The 22,862-nt window shown below is 46.9% G+C and overlaps 1 protein-coding gene across 1 annotated transcript; it reads left to right on the forward strand.

Annotated features, from left to right (window-relative positions):
• Positions 1–872: 872 nt before the first annotated feature.
• Positions 873–20,661, forward strand: auts2a (activator of transcription and developmental regulator AUTS2 a). Its single transcript, XM_056284594.1, has 12 exons — positions 873–1,078; positions 3,911–4,149; positions 6,388–6,432; positions 8,108–8,203; positions 8,355–8,426; positions 9,551–9,580; positions 10,876–10,947; positions 13,662–13,803; positions 14,771–14,851; positions 15,686–15,769; positions 16,175–16,418; positions 17,853–20,661. The coding sequence occupies exons 1-12, from the start codon at positions 982–984 to the stop codon at positions 19,108–19,110; spliced, it is 2,460 nt and encodes an 819-aa protein (XP_056140569.1). The 5' UTR covers positions 873–981; the 3' UTR covers positions 19,111–20,661.
• Positions 20,662–22,862: the final 2,201 nt, after the last annotated feature.

Below are 22,862 nucleotides of genomic sequence, written 5' to 3' on the forward strand. Positions count from 1 at the left end.
AAACCCTGACCTTAACCCGCCTCATACAAGTGAACCACTAAGAAAAATGCATGACAACCGGACCAGTTCAGGGTTGTGTCTGTTGTGTCCTATGTATAGCCAAGCACTGAGGCCCGCGGCGCTCCAATACTGGGACCGAGTGTGGGCTCCGTGGGCTTATTGGGCTCTCAGGACCTGGCACCGCCTGCCTCTTCCTATGCCAGCCCTGCCAGTCTTGTCAGCGCGCCTGGCACCCACTGTGAATAATCACGGCTGGGCTTCACCATTGAGAGGGAGCGCCGCGAATTAGCTTTTAGGCTTAGCGTGTAAAGATGCAGACACGCAGGCTCCCTGACTGGCCCCAGGGAAAACCCACACACGTTAGCAAAGACAAAAGACTGTTTGTTTACAACACTCATACGCTCACTCGCTTCCCATTTCCTATGCACATGTGCGGTACCTGGCTGGAGAGGAAGTGCGATTAACAGGGGCGGCGTTCAAAACCAAGCGCTCGTTTTCAGTTATGTTTGCCAGTAGCTCTCTATTTGCATATGAGGGAGTTCTGAATGTGTTGCGTTTTTTCCCCTTGTGCATTTTGAACGCTCTGAATTCTGCCAGCTGAGCGAGAGATTTGTGTATAAGAACGGAGGCCAGTTGAGGTGTGAAAACAGCATTGGGAATCGCATGCTGTAACAGATGGAGGAGAGGGAATGTGGAGGAACAAGTGTTAATCTCAACTGATCATGCCTGATATTTTTCTTTCGCTGTCTCTCTCTCTCTTTCTTTTTACATCTCCCTCTTTACAGCAGCAGTAGGAGCAGCACCCCAGGCAGCAAGCCCCACGGGCCCCCTGCTCCCTCCCTGCACCTCCCCCACCACCCACCTCCTCCCGCTGCAGCTGCAGCAGCATCCACCTTCGCTTTGCCTCTGGCGTCCAACCAGAGTAATCCCCACGGCTTCCCCCCTGCCCTCCAGTCCTCACCACACCCACATCACCCCAATATGTTCGCGCCTCCAGCGGCCTTGCCCCCACCGCCACCGCTGACATCTAGCGCCTTGCCAGTCCCCGGACACCCTGCTGCTGGGAGTGCCTATTCAGGTAAACAAAGACAATAGAGGCAAACGTCATACACCACCACCTAGTGGTTTGGCAGGAAACCTCAGGCTCATTCATTTTACGCAGAGCCCCAGCAGAATACAGAAGCCCAAGAGTGGCGAAATTGCGCATGAAATTAAAAAATGCGGTAATACAAATGCAAGCCTTACAAATTATGCTCACAAATTAGTCAACTCATACTTCAGAAATATCAAAGTATGCCCACATCATACTTAGTTTGTGACATCGATCTCAAAATAAAAGAAACTCTGCCGGTGTTTTGTCAATTTGTGCTCTTGAATAAAAAGTAGGGCTGCCCCCCAATAGCCGACCAAACGTTAGTCGACGAGAAGAGTCTCAGTTGACCGAGTTTTCATTGGTCGCTTAGTCGCAGAAAAAAACCCCGTGTGAAATGCTTAAAAAAACCAACAATAACTATGAAACGTATGAGGGCTTTTAATTTGAAATGACAGAAACAGGAATTGGCGTCACTCAGTAAAAAATGTTCAGTCTCCCTGCTGGTTCTGCCGACACATTCAGAATCATTATTCATGACCTCGTTTGCCGCTGTCGTCAACAGGCGGCTCGCTTCCTTTATATTTTAAAGGCTCATTATTGCGGTTTTGTATTTCTCTGTAATGTAGCCCGGTGTTAACAATATTACTTATCACATTGTTCCTCAGCCCCGTAACTCAAACCATTTTCTGATGCCCCCAAAAATGTACATTTAAATAATTAATATCTCCTTTGGTTGACTGGTTAGCGCAGTTGCTCGTGGTCCGGGCTATCCGGGTTTGACTCCTGGCTGCCCCTAAATTCGCCACACTAATCATTAATTTATCTGTGATGGACTAGCAGCCTGTCCAGGGTGTCTCCCCGCCTGCCGCCCGATGACTGCTGGGATAGGCTCCAGCATCCCGTGACCCGAATTCGGATAAGCGGCTCGGATAATGGATGAATGGATATTAATATCATAGATATGCGAAGACTAGTTGACAAATGGCTTGAACTAATGACTTCTAGCTGACAGGGGAAATCTTTGATCGGGGGCAGCCCTAATAAAAAAGTAAACATGAGGTCATGAGAGTCACTGTCATTCAGTTGCATGTGCTACAACTGCTCCAAGATAATTAAATATGATGTTGAAAACCATGGCCTATGAGAATCATAAAACATGATATACCACAGCTTCTTACTCAGGTCAAACAAAGAGAGAGTGGAGCCCTCTAATGATCTCACAAAATAATATAGCCCACAATTTCCTGCCCTCAAGTTAGTAAAAAGTCCTACTGAAATGGGGCGGGGGGGGGGTCATTTAACCACTCCGAGGCTTTGTAGCAGAAGGTCTGGGCTCCAAGTTTCTGTTTAGATGAGCGGTGTCAGGTTGCCGAGCCTCCCATGACATGTGAGGCGCACACGGCGAAACAACTGCATTACAACACCGGACAGAATGTTACCCCGGTGCTAATTCAAAGAACAAGCAACCATGAGGCCAAGATTCCCCGGATACACCCGCCCGGGGCTTTTCGTATGTTTATGGTGGTGCGGACAGGAGCATGCTCTCACCCTGTCTGTCTCTGCTCTGATTGATTGACACCACACACACGGGCTCACCGCGTTGATGGCCGTCGAATCAGGATGCAGCGCTGGTGAGCTGAATGTCAGGGTCTGCATGGAAGTGTGCTTGTGTGTGATATACTTCCATTTTCACCTCGAACTGCGTTCATCGGCGAGGAAATCAACTTGGTCAATATGGAATAGACCCTGCTGGATTCCCTTCAGAAGATGCTAATAAAGATTTTATGAGGAGAAAATTCCGTCTGCACTCCAAGGCAAATAAAGCTCGAAATGAACATATAGGGCATCAACGCAGTGAATCGCCGTGAAACAGAAATGATACGGGTACCCTGGAGATGATGTAATCTCTCAAGGAAATTGGCTCAACTTGGAAGAAAAGCGGGTGAACGCGGGAATTTTCCTCTTTTTCTTGCAGACGTCGTCGCCAAGCAAAGGTTCAAGGTTTTATTACAACGGCAGATGTTACCGTCTCAAAAAAGGCGGGTTTAAGAAAAATCAGTTGCCCTTACAGTGGAACTAGAACACCCAGAATAGGTTAAAAGGAACAGTTATGAAGTTTTGAAGTCTGTACAGTATGTTATACTCGCTGCTCATAGGTAGGGTTGAATTTGTCAGTCATCCAACCTTCTCTTCATACTGGACACACAATTCCAGCTTTCCATCTACGGTTCAATGCAATTAAGGGGGTATAACTCCATAATCCTTGTTCAGTGCAAAAAAAAATAACCCTCCACGCTTCAACCGAAGCTAACATGATTCTACAGCACTTGATCAAAGCAAATTCGTTTTTTACAGTTGGTCACAGTCATTTCGTACTGTGCTACTTCCTGTTATACAACCTACAAGCTATTACCAAGAGGAGTTACAGCAGAGCAAACAGTAAAAGGGAATTTAACACTAAAAATGAATGTCATTTTGTTTAAATGACCACTCAGATTCACTGATAGACTGCTGTAGCGTCATGTTGCATTGAAATCTAGATTGCAAGACAAACATGCATGTCCGTTATGAACAAAAGGATGGATGACTGTGAAAATGAAACCTTCCTATGTACTACATGGGCGGTCAGTATAAAATAGGAAAAGACCTCAAAAATTCAGAGCTATTTCTTCTCACCGTTTCGCCGCCCGCCACATGTAATTATCTTCAGCCTCACTAACCAGGCTCATTTCATAGTTATTTCATAGTTGTTTTCCTGTTCCACCAACCCAAAAGTGCTAATCGTCCCTCATTTTCCCATCTTGTGTCTCCCCCCAGAGCAAGACCTTCTGCGCCAGGAGCTCAACACTCGTTTCCTGGCCTCGCAGAGTGCTGACCGCGGTGCCTCGCTGGGCCCTCCGCCCTACCTGCGCACCGAGTTTCACCAGCACCAACACCAGCATCAGCATCAGCACCAACACACCCACCAGCACACCCACCAGCACACCTTCACGCCCTTTCCCCACGCCATCATGCCCACCCCAGCACCGCCCATGGTGCGTACCCCCGCCAGAAATGTGAGGATAAGTAGAACACAACTGTGGAAGGTGGAGAGGGTGGTGGAGGTCAATGGGGGTGGGTGCAGGGTTGCCAATCATTAATTTAGGATTTTGACATTATAGGATGTAAGGGGCAGTCACATTACACTTTTAATTCAAGCACACGTGGAGGGGGAAAAGGTAGCCGCATCCGTCTCGGAAGAATTCTTGTCTTGTCCCTCTGTACTAAAGATCAACCTTGTTGAACTGACCCGTAAATTAGTCTGATTTAAAGTGTGATCCCAAGTATTACAGTGACCCCTGGAGGGAAAACCAATCACAGAGCGAGCTCTAATTTTGTCGTGGTATTCATTTGATATTGTTCACCGTGCAATCACAAGATGCAAAACAAGACAGCGGTTGCATGGTTTGCTGTGTCATAGAAAACAGGGTCAAATTGTATGCATATTTATTATTTTATCGGCCTTTTAGCATTTGTCGCTATAGCTAGCTGGTTAGCTTCCCGCTAATGTGTTTCAGTTGTGGTGAAAGGCTAAAAGCTAACCAGCTACCTATATAGCTAACGCCAACACGAACGATGCTGGTTGTTTGTGCCGTTTACAAAACACGAATGGGAGCTTTTCCCGTAGCAAGATGTCATATCCTGCTATGTCCATATTTTCCCGTAGCAAGATGTCATATCCTGCTATGTCCATATTTTCCTGTAGCAAGATGTCCTATCCTGCTATGTCCAAGAAAGCAAAAAAAATGTCGCTTGCAACAATGGTAATGACCGCCCCTTAAGATGGACTGTTAGGGTTATACCCACAGGGTTATACCTTGGTGGGTTGGAAAGCTTTTGTTGTCTTTCACTGTTGTTTTCTCATTCGTCACATAAAATCGGTGTCCTTCTTTCAAAGTGACTGAAAGGAACATTTTCTAAGGCGATTCGGAAGATTTCCATCCACCTTGACATTTTTCTAGATTTGAAGTCCAGGGGTCGAACAGTTTTCATTAGAAGGCACATCGAGCTATCTACGCTCTTCATCCAATTTCAGTGAAGAAAAGGTTCCTAACAAGGAGGAAACTGATGGCAGTCAGAACTTTTTTTTATGGATTTGAAAGCAAACAAGGTGAAATTAAGATAATTTTCTGTCCGTGAATTTACGGATGGTTGGCAACCCTGGGGCGAGTCAAAACTGGCTTGGATGATCTTAATATTGTGTTTTTAATGTCTTTTATGCAGCAGTAATGAGTTTGTTTGCAAGACTCGCTTGGGATCAGCTTAAAAGTCGTTTTTCTTTCCTCAGTCGCTCCGACAGTGAGGATTTCAGACAGTATGCTTGTGTACGAGCATACCCCACTTTCTGCTGCAGGGAACAGTGGGTTTCTGTGGCCAGCTCTCAATGATGATCATGTGTGTCTGTCCACACCACAATGATGCCTTTCTTCTCGCCAAAAAGCCTTTCTAGTGTTTTCTCTGGCATACTCTTAACCCTCAAACCCAATGCAGCTATTTCTTAAATTGGCAATAACTTGCCCCGGGCAAGTCAAACTCGAAGCCAGCTTTGAGAACATAACGCACTTAATTCATTCTGAATTTAATGACATCATTTAGTCCTGTTTGGGAGGCATTTTATTATCGGCGAATGCTTTGAGTTAGACTCCCACTGTTTGTTAGGGGGGACCACAGGCAACGGATGGCCGGACCTGAGACTCACACGCACACATTCATGTGATTTGCACTGCAACTGCCGGGCCCATCGACTTGCAGCTTGGCTCTGATGATTCCTCAAAGGCAGCGTGGGGAGGCCTCTGACAGCTAATGAGGCCATAAAAAGCCTCTTTATGGCTGCAGTGTTTAGTCTTGACTGGGGAAATGTTTTCCCCGAGCCCACATTACACCACTAAAACTGGCCCAAATGAGACACAGCCCACGCTGGTTTACAAGGCCTTCAGATGCTCACCACATCGGCAGCTTGGAAACAAAGGGAGACCTTGGCTACGGTCGAGACGCTGGAGATTGGGAAAGTGGTTTTAAACGCAGCCTCACTCGATAACATCTCGAATGTGGAGTCTAAACTGTGAATCTGTGAGCGTGTTTTTAGTACTGAAATTAACTCTTTTTTGGGGGGTGGGTGGGGGGGGGTATTTTGTGTTGCCTGAGATGACCTCGAGTCAGGGGTCAATCTCAGCCTTGGGATGTATTGTGTAGGCTAACATGTATTTTCTCCCCTTGTCCGCTGTACTTAGCGTCTTGTTTCATTTCTCCCACAGTTTGAAAAATACCCAACAAAAGTTGACCCCTTCTACAGACACAGTGTGAGTTTCCCCGTAGACATACACATATATATATATATCTATATATATATATATGTTTGTTTGGTTTTTTTTGCTTGCCCATTCCAGCCCGTGTGAGTTGGTGGTCCGGCTGTGTGTGCACGTGTGTGCTGTATGTGGTAGAATCCATGCGATCACTCATCTGCTTCTGTAAACGGATACTATAAACACCCAGGCTGCACTTTATCAACCCGCAGCCCCGGCACATGTTATGATAAATGAAACGCTGCTGGACCATTACCGTCGTGCAGCGTAAGATGTATTGCATGTGCACAGAAGAGTGAAAATGTTGTCCGTGGAGTTTATTATTATGGGATGGAGAAAGGAAGTGGAAAGTGGCCTCTCAGAGGAGACTATTGTAGTTCTGGTATAAAGGGTGTGTGTCTTGCTTATTGCTTATCTTGTTCATTACTGTTATTACTGATTATGTAGCCTCTTACTCGTGCAATTAAGGTCTTCAGCTCTTGTACACGAAGACAAAGCTTTTGATTCAGAGTTGAGCTGAGACTTGATTTTAAAATGGGGGGAAGTTTGGGGCATCCCGGTGGCGTGGCGGTCTATTCCGTTGCCTACCGACACAGGGATCGCCGGTTCGAATCCCCGTGTTACCCCCAGCTTGGCCGGGCGTCCCTACAGGCAAAATTGGCCCTGTCTGCGGGTAGAAAGCCGGATGTGGGTATGTGTCCTGATCTCCGCACTAGCGCCTCCTCTTGTCGGCCGGGGCACCTGTTCGGGGGGGGGGGGGTAGCGTGATCCTACCACGTGCTACGTCCCCCTGGCGACACCACATGTATCGAAGGAGGCATGTGGTAGTCTGCCCTCCCCCCCGGATTGGCAGAGGGGGCGGAGCAGCGACCGAGACGGCTCGGAAAATAGGGTAATTGGCCAACTACAATTGGGGAGAAAAGGGGGGGGCTAAAAATAAATAAATGGGGGGAGTTTAACGTAAATGTGTGGGTTTGTGTTAAAGCAGATCAAACCTGGTAGTGATTTTCCATATTTGTTTCAACCCGTCACGTTTTCATTAACACCAGGGCAAATGCAATTTGTGTCCCAACTTTTTTCTGACTGACCCCTCCCCATAATAGATAGACTAGACGGAGAGATAATACATAAATGAATAAATAGACAGACACACACACAAACAAAAAAATGGCACCCCATGAGGCGGCACCAAAGACGAGTCATTAAATTGTTGTGAATCACTGACCATATTTAGAGTTGAGCCCGGCACGTCCCGGCGCCAAAATATAAATAAATCCCTCCACATATTTCTATTCCTAGTCTTATCTAAAGAAAGCTGTCCTGTAACCGACTGTGGGGGGCACATTAGCTGAACTAACATCCTCCTGCTACTTAAACATGACATCTTTATTACTCCCCAACCAGCAACCATCTGACTGGCAGGTCTTTTTATTATTATTATTATTATTATTATTTACATTAGTGGCTTTCTAGTGTTTCAATCCATTAATGGGATTAAAGGGAGAAAGAATATTTTCTAGATTTGAAAAGACAGACTTGTCAACAGACAAACAAACTTAGCATCATAATTGATAATTGAGGCCTCCGCTGCTCATGCAACCATCCTAACCCCTCGTTCTCTCTCTCTCTCTCTCTCTCTCTCTCTTCCTGTCTCTCTTCCTGTCTCTCTCAGCTCTTCCACTCCTACCCCCCTGCCATGTCTGGCCTTCCGCCCGTCATCCCCCCCACCGGGCCCTTCGGCTCACTCCAGGGCGCCTTTCAGCCCAAGGTATGACAACACGTGACCCGGAGGCGGGGGGCTCGAAGTCTTCCAGCCTCGGCTGGGTTCGAGAACTGTTGTGGAAAATCTCAGACCGACACCAGATACTCGCCAAACCTGCTCACGTTTAATGTTGTGTGATTTCTTCTGTTACCTCCAGACCTCCAACCCGCTGGATGTGTCCGCGAGACCCGGGGCGGTCCCACACACACTCTTACAGAAGGACCCCAGGGTAAGACCACACACACACACACACACACACATGTCAACTTTCCCTAAAAACAACCACACGTGACTGGTTTTCCTGAAAATCAAATATGGTATCTATTAATTTTTGTTCTTTTATTATTTTTTTTTTCATTATATTTATTTTCATATTTATTTTTTCTTTATCCCACGTTTCCGTTTTTTTCTGTCGGTTTTCATCTTTTAGCACTACCCACTTAAATCTGTGCACTTTGACATAACTTACAATGCATTTTAAGCTGTAAATGAACTACATAAAGTTTTTTTGGCTGATGGATTGATTGATTGATCTGTTTAGTGTGCAAAAAATCAACAATTGTTGATACAAATCGTATTTCCTCAATATTTGAATGTTTCAAACTTTATTTTGATCAAATATTTAAATATTCATGCCATTTTAATTTTTTGGTGCATTTTTGTTACCTCCAGACCTCCAACCCGCTGGATGTGTCTAATAAGCTACACTTCACAATAAGAGTACGTTAATTAACCATTAGTTAATGCAGTAATAAGCATTAACTAAAAGTTAACACATGTCTCTTGTTGACAATTATCGAGGGTTTACAGGTTAATATTAGTACATGAATAGACACATTACTTAACTGTTAGTTACTGCTTATTACTGCATTAACTGCCGGTAATTAATGTACCCTTATTATGAAGTGTTACCGCTACTACACACTTCGTCTGTGCATCTTCACGTCTTTTCAGTGTTTACTTGTAAACAATGTTGCTTGTTGTGTTTCTCACACTGCCCCAACTGTGTGTGTGTATATATACACACATAGATGTATATATATGTGTGTGTGTGTGTGTGTGTGTGTGTGTGTGTATATAGTGTATGTGTGTGTGTGTGTGTGATCCTATCCACGTCTTTGTGGGAGCGGCGTCTCAGTCTCCCAGTTTGTCAGTGTTTGTCTGCAGGGAGGCTGTGGGCGTCTTCATGAATGGCCACGTGTTAATTACTCCTGCGACGCTTCATTTAAAAGTGAAATGTTAACATTTGACTGTGATCAGTAATGCCGCTGAGCATGGCTGCTAATTACACGTGCTTGAGTGACGGCAAACTAATTCAACCCACTTCTGCCTCTCCCTCTCTGCCTCCTTTAGCTGACCGATCCGTTTCGGCCCATTCTCAGGGTAAGTACGTCCTCTGTGGTCGTTTGAAGTTCATGTCTCCCATAAGAGACATAACGGCAGTCATGACACCTTAAAGGGCTCTGTGGTATCTACGCAGGTGATGTCTTTAATTAAATGAGCACCAGACAGCAAAATTAAACTGGGTAGGATCCGGGCCAGATGTACCACAGCATCTGGCGCAGATCCGCAAAACGGATCCGCCGTGACGCCGGTACAAAAATGCATGGCGGCATATTCAAGGATCGTAATCGTTAACAGTCCACTGGAGTCTGTTCTTAAAAAAAACAAAATGGATGCGAGAAATAGGGAATTCAGGTGCCGACTCCTGACTCATTTTAGGTCCACAAGGCCGGATTTAAAAACGGGTTGCGACTTTTGTAAGGAGGCCGCACTCTGTCCAACGAGCGGATGTGATTCCTATGTGGATCTGCCAGACTGTGGGCGGATCCGGCCCAGTTTCAGCTGACTCATTTAGACTCCGTTCCCCGAATTATAAAGGGCTGAGCTTTTGATAAAACATGTGCAGACGGTGTTTCCCGCTTAATGTTCTCATTTGAGTTGCAGTTGTAGACCTCTAATGCGTGACCTAAACTGAATGCCCCAAATAATGGATTCCACACCCAACCCTGTTTTAGTGCAATGTAAATATGCATAGGGGTGTAAATCGCCTTTAGCTATAGCTAATGCTAACACTGACTTTTGTCCGGAGGCTTGCTCTCTTATGCATTTCTATATTACTTGATGTGGATTTTGAAGCCGCTTTAAGAAATTGCTAACCGCTATTAGCTGGTTTATTTAGCCACTATTAGCTGGGTTATTTGTGCAGCTTGTGCACACTAATACAAGTGATCCGTCTCATAGCCCAGTGACACAACAGCCACATCATGTTTGTTAACAAAACAATTCTGAAGAATTGACCCACATGTGAAGATATGTGACGATAACCTTGTCATATGACATGTCTGCTTATAACTCGGCATGTTCTAAAAGCAGAATATCTGGCAAACAGGATCCGAAAACCCTGTCCATTTTCAACATTGGGAAAACATAAATGGATCCAGATGTAGTCCGAGAGCCCCAAAATGACAAGAACACTTTTTAGAGGTCTACAGTCGCTCGTACCACACTCCATGTGGAGTAATCCAAAAGGCGCTGCAGCGAGACCGTTTCTCTTGAAACAGTATTAACATTCAGTTATTCAACATGAACATTTTTGATCAATCAGTTACTTGACTCCCTCTTGTCACATTTAAGTTTAATGTGGTGACAATGTGTTTTTGTCATGGCATGTGCAGAAGCCGGGGAAGTGGTGTGCCATGCATGTCCATATCGCCTGGCAGATATACCACCATCAACAGAAAGTGAAGGTGAGAACTCATCTGGGCTGCGGGGAACACAACTCGGACACGGCAGCCTTACTTCTCATTTACTGATAATACGGTGCAATCCACGTTAATGTTGTCACCACCGTTAACTGACAGCAGTTAGAAAGCAGGTTCTGGCATCCGGTTGGCGTGGCGGCCTATTCCGTTGCCTGCCAACACGGGGATCGCCGGTTCGAATCCCCGTGTTACCTCTGGCTTGGTCGGGCGTCCCTGCAGACACAATTGGCCGTGTCTGCGGGTGGGAAGCCGGATGTGGGCATGTGTCCTGGTTGCTGCACTAGCGCCTCCTCGGGTCGGTCGGGGGCGCCTGTTCAGGGGGGAGGGGGAACTGGAGAGAGTAGCATGATCCTCCTACGTGCCAGGTTCCCCTGGCGAAACTCCTCAGTCAGGTGAAAAGCAGCAGCTGGTGACTCCACATGTATCGGAGGAGACGTGGTAGTCTGGAGCCCTCCCCAGAAGGGGCGGGGCAACGACCGGGAAAACTGTGCCACAATTGGGGAGAAAAAAAACGAAAGCAGGTTCTGTCATGTTAACTGTGCAACCTGAGGACTGCCACCTTGTGGTGCAAGGAATTGATTGCATGGCCTCTGCACTCATTAAGTCCTTCCAGGCAACCGTCTGGCAGAGATAATTTTGTGTTTAGTCACTTGTGTGTGTCCGTGTATGTGTTTGTGTGTATCTGTCACAGCTAATCTCGCACACTACTGGATCAGCCTAATATTTATTGTGCAGTTATGACTGGATGAACAAGAACCTCTTGTGGTCGTGGTGATTTCAAACCTTTGAAAAACGTTTGTTCTCGCTACCACCGTTACCTCTCTTCATTCACCCTCAAGCTCGCGCGACCACCGCTGCTCTCTGATGCTGCCCAGTCTGAGCCAACCGTCAGCATGCTTGCGCGACTCACATCTACGGTTGACTCAGACTGGGCAGTCCCAGTGTCAAAACGTGTATTCGGGTACGAGCCCTGAAAGCAAACGAGGAGTCGGATCATATTTAGCAAGTCAGCAAATCCTTCACTGCTGATCTCAGCACAGGAGAACTGGAGGAACACCGGATGAGCCAAAACTAATAAACTCTTGTCTTTATTTACGTAATATAATAAAGCTGGGTAAACCGTTTATGCTTGTGCATGCATGACTCACGTCTGTTGACTCAGATCATGCAGCGACGTGATCAAAAGTTATTAAAAGAACTTTCAAAAAAATGCAAAAGTTATAAGGGAATAACTTCCTCTAGGTTTTTGTCAAAACAGCAAGTGTTGTATATTCTGGTCGCTGCCTGATCTGAGTGAAGCAGAAGCAGAGGTGTGGACTCGAGTCACATGACTTGGACTCACAAATTTGATGACTTAGAGTTGACGTCCCGGTCGCTGCTCCACCCCCTCTGCTGATTCGGGGAGGGCTGCAGACTACCACATGCGTCCTCCGATACACGTGGAGTCGCCAGCCGCTTCTTTTCACTTGACAGTGAGGAGTTTCGCCAGGAGGATGTAGCACGTGGGAGGATCACACTATTCCCCCCCAGTTCCCCCTCCCCCCTGAACAGGCTCCCCGACCGACCAGAGGAGGCACTAGTACAGCGACCTGGACACATGCCCACATCCAGCTTCCCACCTGCAGACACAGCCAATTGTGTCTGTAGGGAGGCTCGACCAAGCCGGAGGGAACACGGAGATTCGAACCGGCGATCCCTGTGTTGGTAGGCAACGGAATAGACCGCCACACCACCCAGATGCCCTTTACAGTTGACTTGACAAAACTGAAAAAGACTTGCGGATTGACTGACTTTAACACCAATAACTCATGACTTCACTTGGACTTGACCCTTTTGACTTGAAAGATTCAACACCTTCTCCAAACCCAGAGATAAAAGTGTGTTGCCAATAAACTCTTTATTTCCATAATTACAGATCTACTTTGAATCAACCCATAATAAGTAAAAAGCATTAATGATTTAACACTAGCGAGTGTAGTCATTCATGGTTGTTATACTACCCCCTCCTACCCCCACGCCTCTGGCCGCACGTGCTTCCGATGGCCTCCTGGTCTCACCATCCCACTTCTGACACCAATCTAGCGAATTCAGGGAGCAGCTAGCCAGCTGCAACCACAGCCAGGAATCGAACACGGGTAGCCCAGACCACATGCGACTGTGCTAACCTGTCAACTGAAGGGTCCGACCCATTAGCCAAAGGCTAGCGAGTCTAGTCATTCGTGGTCATTACAAGTATATCTCTGAATCATTATGTACCATGTGTATGACAGTTGTCTTCATTAAGATAATTATATAGATTACAGATTTCATTGTGATTTTGACAACATCCACTGAGATCATGCATGCACCCATGATGCAAAAGCAGGATCAGTTCAGTGCATGCACACTCCAATCGCAGTGCATTTGCAATGCAACCCCAACACAATGCACACTTGGGCGTTAATGGACTCGTTCATTTGGAATGAATGAACTTGCTGTGTAACACTACACATTCAATGCATTGTGTGTGTTCACACCATAAAGATGGGTTCAATAAATAAGACAAGGCTGCAGAGTCCTGAGCAAATGTCTCGCACCCTAAAGCTGAATTATGTCATTATCCACCGTGCACAGCTGGAGAAAAACATGATGGTTCCTTTACATTAGCATGGAAGAGTTTTACATTTGTGCGTGTTTTTCTTCTGTCTGGCGTCTTCCAGCAGCAGATGCAGGTCGACCCTCACAAGCTGGACTTTGGCCTCAAGCCAGAGTTCCTCAGTCGACCTCCGGGCCCCAGCCTCTTCGGCGCCATCCATCACCCTCACGACTTGGCCCGGCCAGCAACGCTCTTCTCTTCAGCAGGTGAGTTTCTGCCAGGGCTATTAGTAATGAATGACACAGTAGATTAATTAGCAAAAGTAGACAACGGATCAATTCCTTTTCTCCTCAGAGTTACTATCTATTGTTTTTTGACAAATAGGAGTTAGATGACGGAACGGTAACGCAGTGGTTAGCGCGGTCGCCTCACAGCAAGAAGGTCCTGATTTCGAGCCCCGGGGTAGTCCAACCTTGGGGGTCGTCCCGGGTCGTCCTCTGTGTGGAGTTTGCATGTTCTCCCCGTGTCTGCGTGAGTTTCCTCCGGGTGCTCCGGTTTCCTCCCACAGTCCAAAGACATGTAGGTCAGGTGAATCGGCGTCTAGGTACGAGTGTGTCGGCCCTGTGTGACGGCCTGGCGGCCTGTCCAGGGTGTCTCCCCGCCTGCCGCCCAGTGACTGCTGGGATAGGCTCCAGCATCCCCGCGACCCTGAGAGCAGGATAAGCGGTTCGGATGATGGATGGATAGAGGAGTTAGGTGGACTAGAGGTACATCCATGATCCATGTACATAACTGGAAGAAACATGGAGGGTATTGAGTAGTTAGCTGTTACCAGTTGCGGGTCAACTGTCATTTACGGAAAGATTTGTAAAAATATTCATGTATATGAGCTGAATGTTTCATAATACACATAAGACTTGGGTTGTGTGGTATTTGCTTTTCATATTTGTTTTAGCTTGTGTAGCCTGTTCTCAGGCGTTTAGCCTACGTAAGTGGATGACATTTCTTTATGTTACAACGGACAAAATCAAAAGGAGTTTGCTTAGCCATCAAACAACCTAACCCTGCTTGAAGTCTGCAGAGGCATTCAACTCATCAGGGATCCTAAAGCAAATTATCAAAATAATCGCACTGAATCATTTGCATAGCAGGTCCAGAGCTGTTTCGCAGCTGTCGAAGGAACCGGCTGGTTGGTAATTCTCTCTCTGATGCTCTCTTCCTCTTCCTGGTCAGGTCCTACACATCCAACAGCAGGGCCCTTCGGCCATCCGCCCCACCACCCCGGAAATTTCCTCGCCCCCGCCTCTCACTTGGGTAAGACGACCATCGGCCATGCTCAGTGACGTTCAGATTACCAGTGACAAAGCAACAGGCGACAAGTCATTTTCAATGGAAGTTGGTGACATGAAGCTACAAACATAAGCCTGACATGCCAGTGTAGGTAACCGGTACGACGGGCTGCAAACCAAAATTGAGCTGGCTTCAACTTACTTTTTTTTTTTGGCGCTCCAGTGATGTGGCAAAGCATCAGCCATATTCCCAAATTTCAATTTATCATACATAAACCAAAAATGCCACTTGGCAGAGGGTGGCAGCAATTGTTCGGGTAGCAGGTATTTAACATTACATCTTTGGCTGAAATTAACTGTGTAGTCTTATTAAATGCACAGTTCATGGTAGATAAGCGCCTGAGAGTCACGTGAACGGCAACGAGGCAAAAATGTCACTGGCCACATTCGACCATTTTGAGGGTTTGATGCCTATAATCCGAGTGTGTTAAGAGACTACTACTACTACTACTTTTGGCTGCTCCCGTTAGGGGGCGCCACAGCGGATCATCCGTTCCCATCTCTTCCCGTTTTCTGCATCTTCCTCTGTCACACCAACCACCAGCATGTCCTCCCTCACCACATCCATAAACCTCCTCTTTGGCCTTCCTCTTCTCCTCTTCCCTGGCAGCTCCATATTCAGCATCCTTCTCCCAGTATACCCAGCATCTCTCCTCCACACATGTCCAAACCATCTCAATCTTGTCTCTCTTGCTTTGTCTCCAAACCGTCCAACCTGAGCCAACCTAACTGTGTTAAGAGACAATCGTGTTGATTCAAGTGAAGATTGTACATGTTAACATCTTTTCTCTCCCATCAGAGCCGTTCAGTAGACCTTCGTCATTCGGAGGACTTGGCTCTCTCAGTTCATCAGCCTTTGGTGGGCTGGGAAACCCAGCACTAAGTGAGTTTCAGCTTCATGATCCCCCTTTAACTAAACTCCATATCATCATGGTAAATATCATTTTTGTGATGTCTTTGTGCTTTCTCGACATAAATAGTAATTTTAGGGACATGGGAATGATCATAACTTTTGTACAAGATGTTCCACTTTGACCTCTGCACTCCATACTCGTGGTTGGGATGTTGATGCATCAATTTTGGCTTGTTTTCCTTTTGTATTTATGGTTATTCACTCTGAATAAGCTAATCAAAGGCCAAAAATGTAAAAAGTATTACTTTTTTTATTATTATTATTACTGTTAGTAATACTTGTGAACAAAAGGCGCAAAACTTGACACCTGGCCACGGTCACCAGAGCTGCATTTAACTTGAGTTCTTTGTTTGTTTCCACGTATTGAATCCCTAGCAACGCCCAACTCGGTGTTTGGCCCTAAAGACAACCCCGGCGCACAGCAGCACTTCAACAACGGCAGCAACAGCAACCAACAGGAGCCCTGGAACCGGCTCCACCGCACGCCACCCTCCTTCCCCACGCCACCACCCTGGCTCAAACCCGGAGACTCTGAAAGGAGCACCTCCGTCAGCTCGCACGAAAGAGACCGAGATTCTGACAAACGGGACTCATCTGTCAGCAAAGAGGACAAGGACAGGTGAGCATTGCTCTGCTGTCGGTTTAGTTATTGGTTGATCCATTTGCAGAGTGAGAATAACATCAAGTCCATTTACATGCACACTACCATGTGTGTGGTCATACAGATTAATAATAATAATACATTTTATTTGTGGGCGCCTTTCAGAGCACTCAAGGAGACCTTACAGAACACAGTAAAAAAACAAGCAGCACTGTATCAGACAGCATAAGATCAACACAAAGCAGGTTGACAATAACAAGTTAACACAACAGATAAGTATAAAATCATCATCTGCACAAAACTCAAGTCAAGTGTGGATCAGACTTGTGCCAGTTTGAAAAGGTGCGCTTTGAGATGGGATTTGAAGGTTGAAAGAGAGTCAGTGTTGTGAAGGTCTCATGGGAGAGAGTACCATAGGCGGGTGGCAGAATGACTGATGGCTCTAGTCCCCATGGTAGTCAAGCGAGCCGATGGTGTAGTGAGTTGGAGAGCAGAAGAGGATGTGAGAGTGCGGGAGGGCATGTGGATATGAAGGAGCTAGGTCATTAAGGGCCTTAAGAGTAAGGAGCAGGGTCTTGAAGTCAACACAGTATTTAACAGGGAGCCAGTGGCGTTGCTGAAGAACAGGATTGATGTGATCTATGGAAGGAGTTCTGGTACTGATACGGGCAGCTGAATTCTGGACCAACTAAAGTTTATGAAGACACGTGAGGGGAAGACCAAACAGGACAGAATTGCAGTAGTCAACACGGGATGTAACCAGGGTGTGAGTGAGTATGGTGGTGCTGTTAGGTGTAAGTGACGGGCGAAGACGATTAATATTGCGTAGGTGGAAGTATGCAGACCGCGTAACATTGTTGTGAGCTTCAAAAGATAATGTGCTGTCCAGGATGACACCCAGACTCTTAACCTGAGGTGATGGAGGAACTATAGCATTGTCAATAGTCAGAGAAAAAAACTATCAGGTTTGGCCAAAGTAGATTTAGTGCCTACTAGCCATGAAATAGCCATGTGTACTCTTCTATCTGATTTCCAAAATTAGGGTAAGGTCTTAATCGATGTGACTCCTGGATTTTTGTCCAATCTTTTGACTGAGGTGAACATCTTGCTCTGATTTCTTTTGGTTTTTGAATCTGTGTGTCAGTGGAAAGGCGCAGACCCCGGATGACAACAAACATGGCTGCCAGGATGCCAAAGAAGTCTCGGCACTTCTTCGGCACCTTGGCACAAAAACACAAGCTGATGGGGGCGTTATCTTCTCTCATTTGTTACAGACAGTAAAATGAAAGTGGTTGCTGTCGTAAGGGTATGCATCACAATGGTGTCAGTGTTATCAGTTATCTTAACTTTTTACGAACAGGCTCTATCTTGTGTAATATAATGATTTGGCACAATAAAAAGCATATTGAAAGCTTTAGTAGGTGTTGATGGTTGGACTTGTGCTTTTTGCAGAGACTCCATAGAAAAGCGTCACCCGAGTCATCCATCTCCGGTCCCTGTCAACCCCATGGGCGTGCTGGGACACAGCCGGCCCACCGAGCACCACAGGAATCACCTCCCCTCTGCTCCTGGAGATCTGCCGAGGGACAAAGACAACAAGGCCAAAGACAGAGAGAGGGAGCATCCCGACTCCTGGAAGGATGGCAGCGTAGATGAGCACAAGCTGAAAGAAAACCAGCACGGCGACAAGGATGCACCCATAATCCACGATGGCCGAACGTTAGAGGATAAAGTGTCCAACCGGGGGGCGGCGTCCCCCTACGTCCGCCAGAGCAGCCTGGAGCGTCCCAACGGCGGTCTGAGCCGAGAGATTCTGGAGAAGAAGAGCGAGCTTTCCTACGAGCACTCGAAAAAGAACAGCGAGGTGAAGGTGAAGGAGGAGAGGAAGGAGGAGCAAGACGCAGACAGATCTGGGGAGCACCCGACGCAGGCACCCACCACCCCCAACCTGCACCCTCCCACATCAATGGCCGTGCCCATGGGCATGGCAGGCGTCCATCCCATCAACAGCATCAGTGGCCTGGAGAGGACTCGAATGGTGGCTCCCTTCATGGGGATAAGCCCCATCCCCGGGGCCGAGAGGTTCCCCTACCCAGCCTTCCATTGGGACCCAATGAGAGACCCGTACCGTGGCTTGGACATCCACAGACGGGACCCTCTGGCACGGGACCTGCTGCTGAGGAACGACCCGCTACACCGGCTGGCCGCACCACGCCTCTACGAGGCCGAGCGCTCCTACAGGGACCGTGAACCCCATGACTTTAACCGTGACCACGCCCACCCTCTGGTGCTGGAGCAAAGGAGGGAGCAGGAGCGCGCCCAGCTGGAGGAGCGCGAACGCCTACACATGCTCCGAGAGGACTACGAGCACGGGCGCCTGCATCCATCCATGCACCACCCGGCGCTGGATGGACATCTGCCCCACCACGCCCAGGGACTCATAGCGCCCGGGTTACCCAGCATGCACTACCCCAGGGTCAGCCCTTCAGCGGCTGCAGCCGCCGCCGCGGCAGCAGCTGCAGCAGCCGCCGCCGCCCATCAGAATGGCATCCTGAACAAGACGCCGCCCACTGCCTCCCTCAGCGCCCCACCCCCTCTCATCCCCACGCTGGGCGCCCGGCCTGGCTCGCCCAGACGGACTACTCCGTTGGCCACAGATATTAGAGACAGACCCTCCTCACATGCTCACAAAGACATTGAGGCGCGGTGAGCTGAGCGGTTCCCTTGCCACGGACTAGAGGGCGCTGTAGAGCGGCCACAGCCCTGTGCCTGACTAACACTGAACTCCCACCCAGCGCTTAGCCTTGGGCAAAACACGACTGTAACATAGCTGTGAATAACTTATGTGGGGTGGAAATCACGCCCGTGCATTGAATCGTGTTTTTGTTTTTTGTAAAAAAATATAAAGGGACAATAATCATGGAACAAAACAACAAAAAAATGAACTGGATTTTTTTCCTCTCCAGTCGGCTCCTGCTTTTTGTGTGCATTCTCTCTCTTGTATAGCGAAGTGGTACGGAGAAAACGGAGGGTCTGTAAGATGTGTAGAGGTCAACAGACAAAACATTTTTTTGGGAATGTACAAGTACTTCAGCACTGACAGAGAAGTGTGTAGATAACGTGTACAGTGGATGTGCTCGCTCCATACGGATAAAAATCAAGGTACAAATATGCAAAAGGGTCTTTTGAAAGCTTTACTTTGAACAAATGTAAATAGAGGAGTATTTAGGGGGAGATTCAGAATGTGCTTTTTTGCGGTTTCCTTTTTTTTTTGGATTTTTTTTCCTTTTCTTTTTCCCCTCCTTGGGTTGACGCAGCTGATTAACATTGTACCAGAGACCACCACATCCAACTATACCAGAGACCACCACATCCAACTATGCAACCAACGTCTGGGCTCCCTCACTGATAGCCGGCCTCCTCACCACATCCGAATGTGTACTGACAAAAAGGACAAGGCTGTATTCTCTCCACGACGCAGACCTCACGAACGCCTCCGTACACGTCGACCTGACCCGAGCTTCAGTAACACTTGGGCCCAGTTGGTGGAAACGCACCGCAGAACTACGCCAGAGCTACCCGGCCGAGTGTGGCGCGCTGTGGCGGACAGTCCTCGGCTTTGTCAGTGCATGTACCGCATTTTTTTTTTTTTAAAGGATCTGTCGATGTGAGCGGTCAACAGTGCAAAAGTAAAGGCTTCAAAAGCAAAAACTCCTGCATCCTTTTATTTCCAAGTCTTCTTCTGGAGAGAATGCAGCAACGGGACAGCACATTTGTTCCTGAAGGAGTGTAAAGTATGTGTTCCTGTTGGTCAAGCAGTACGTATATTCAAGTGCTATCCGAAGTTGTTGTACTTAACAAAATGAAAAGACAAAAAAAGCGAGTGGAAGCTCTGAGCAGCTTGTTTCTGACGGGCAGAGGTCTATTTTAGTAGTTCACTGAAGGTTTAGTCGTGCGCTTCAAACTCTGTGAGATCATGTCGTGCAGTGTTTTTTAATACAAACATTAAAAATGTCCACCAGAGCCATAGTGGTTAGTCAACGCGTATCGCAAAAAGATTGTTAAACGAGAGAATTATTATTTTCTTTTTTTTTCTTCCTTTTTTCCTTTTTCTTTTTTTGCTGTTTACCGTGTACTGGGAAGAAGAAAGAAGTCTTTCTAGATCATGTACAAAAATGAGAAAAAATGAAGCGACTGAATCTTCAGCATGCTCCTCATTTAAACTTGTGTTATGTAAATTGTGCCATGTTATTAAAAAACTGTGTACTAAAGTTGTCTTTGGGGTTTTGTGCCACACTCTCTCTCTGAGTCGAGCCTATATTACAGACTTTAAAGAGACGTGAAAAATGTCTGCACATTAGTAACTCGGTGCATCTGAGGTTTTCATGATGAGTCGACGCCAAATCATTTACTTTCCCTTACTTGCATGATACTGTCCAATTCCATAAAAAGAGGAGAAATACAAATCCTATGGTGGCTTGGGGTTGTTGAGGTTGTTTTTTTTTTGCCTTTCCCTTAAATCCTCAGATTTAGTCCCACCTGTATAAGTATTCTGATATATATATTTACTACTAGTACTACTACTACTACTTTTGGCTGCTCCCGTTAGGGGGCGCCACAGCAGATCATGTGTTTCCATCTCTTCCTGTCCTCTGCATCTTCCTCTGTCACACCTGCATGTCCTCCCTCACCACATCCATAAACCTCCTCTTTGGCCTTCCTCTTCTCCTCTTCCCTGGCAGCTCCATATTCAGCATCCTTCTCCCAATATACCCAGCATCTCTCCTCCACACATGTCCAAACCATCTCCATCTTGCCTCTCTTGCTGTCTCCAAACCGTCCAACCTGAGCTGTCCCTCTAATATACTCGTTCCTAATCCTGTCCTTCTTCATCACTCCCAGTGAAAATCTTATCTTCAACTCTGCCACCTCCGCCTCCTGTCTTTTCATCAGTGCCACTGTCTCCAAACCATACAACATAGCTGGTCTCACAACCATCTTGTAAACCTTCCCTTTAACTCTTGCTGGTACCCTTCTGTCACAAATCACTCCTGACACTCTTCTCCACCCACTCCACCCTGCCTGCACTCTCTTCTTCACCTCTCTTCTTCCTTCCCTGTTACTTTGAACAGTTGACCCCAAGTATTTAACGCCTTCATCACCTCTACTCCTTGCATCCTCACCATTCCACTGTCCTCCCTCTCATTCACACATAAGTATTCTGTCTTGCTCCTACTGACTTTCATTCCTCTTCTCTCCAGTGCATACCTCCACCTCTCCAGGCTCTCCTCAACCTCCACCCTACTCTCACTACAGATCACAATGTCATCCGCGAACATCATAGTCCATGGAGACTCCTGCCTGATCTCATCCATCGACCTGTCCATCACCACTGCAAACAAAAAAGGGCTCAGAGCCGATCCTTGATGTAATCCCACCTCCACCTTGAATCCATCTGTCAGCTAATGATTGCTTATGGCATGAAACAGGCTTGTACTGTCTCAAAGAATTTACTTGACTAACTGGATTATATATATATACATGTATATATCCATCCATCCATTATCTGAACCGCTAATCCTGCTCTCAGGGTCGCGGGGATATATATAGATATATATATATAATCCATTCGTCCGTTATCCAAACCCGGTTATCCTGCTCTCAGGGTCGCGGGGATGCTGGAGCCTATCCCAGGAGCCATTGGGCGGCAGGCGGGGAGACACCCTAGACAGGCCACCAGTCCATCGCAGGACCGACACGGGGACAATTTATGATGGCCGATTCACCTGACCTACATATCTTTGGACTGTGGGAGGAAACTGGAGCACTTGGAGGAAACCCACGCAGACATGGAGAACATGCAAACTCCACACAGAGGACGACCACCTTTGGGAACAAAGTCATTTGTATAATAAAAGAACGTTTTAAACTCTATTAAATGCATAGCTAAGTAAAACCCAAGAGGTCAGAGTTACCAATTCAGTTTTGAGCCTCGGTTCCTCTGAGCATCCTTCCTCTGCCTATCTGAGTAGCTGTTCAGATCTGGCACTGAATGGACATTTGTGAAAATACAACCCCCCCCCCCCCAAAAAGACAAATTTTCATGGTTTACGCAAAACACATTTATAGATTATAATAAATATTGTCAGAGTGGAACTGGTGGGCCCTATCAAAGGTAGGCTATCACAAGACTATCAGAACGTGATGAGAAAATGACAGGGCAAGAAAACGACACATAGCCACAACCATAGCACTCTTGGGTTTCCTTTAATAACAGCACACAAAAAAAGGTAAGGAGGTTGTTTTGTGATCGCAAGACGTAGCTGTGCCACTCAGTCACTTCTATATCCTCTGATAACAGATCCAGAAGAGCCAGTACATGACAGATGTCATTTCCATTGTCAGATTTCTCGGATACTTGGATGGTGACCTGGAAATTTGCTAAAGGCGGTATTTAAACCT

This window comes from Lampris incognitus, chromosome 8, assembly GCF_029633865.1.
Source record: "Lampris incognitus isolate fLamInc1 chromosome 8, fLamInc1.hap2, whole genome shotgun sequence".
Lineage (NCBI taxonomy): Eukaryota > Metazoa > Chordata > Actinopteri > Lampriformes > Lampridae > Lampris > Lampris incognitus.

Excerpts from the sequence above, each read along its gene's own strand:
- auts2a (XM_056284594.1), top strand. The coding sequence starts at position 982 with ATGTTCGCGCCTCCAGCGGCCTTGCCCCCACCGCCACCGCTGACATCT. Across the intron at positions 14,852-15,685 it reads CGCCCCCGCCTCTCACTTGG|AGCCGTTCAGTAGACCTTCG; the intron begins GTAAGACGACCA and ends CTCTCCCATCAG. Across the intron at positions 15,770-16,174 it reads GCTGGGAAACCCAGCACTAA|CAACGCCCAACTCGGTGTTT; the intron begins GTGAGTTTCAGC and ends TTGAATCCCTAG.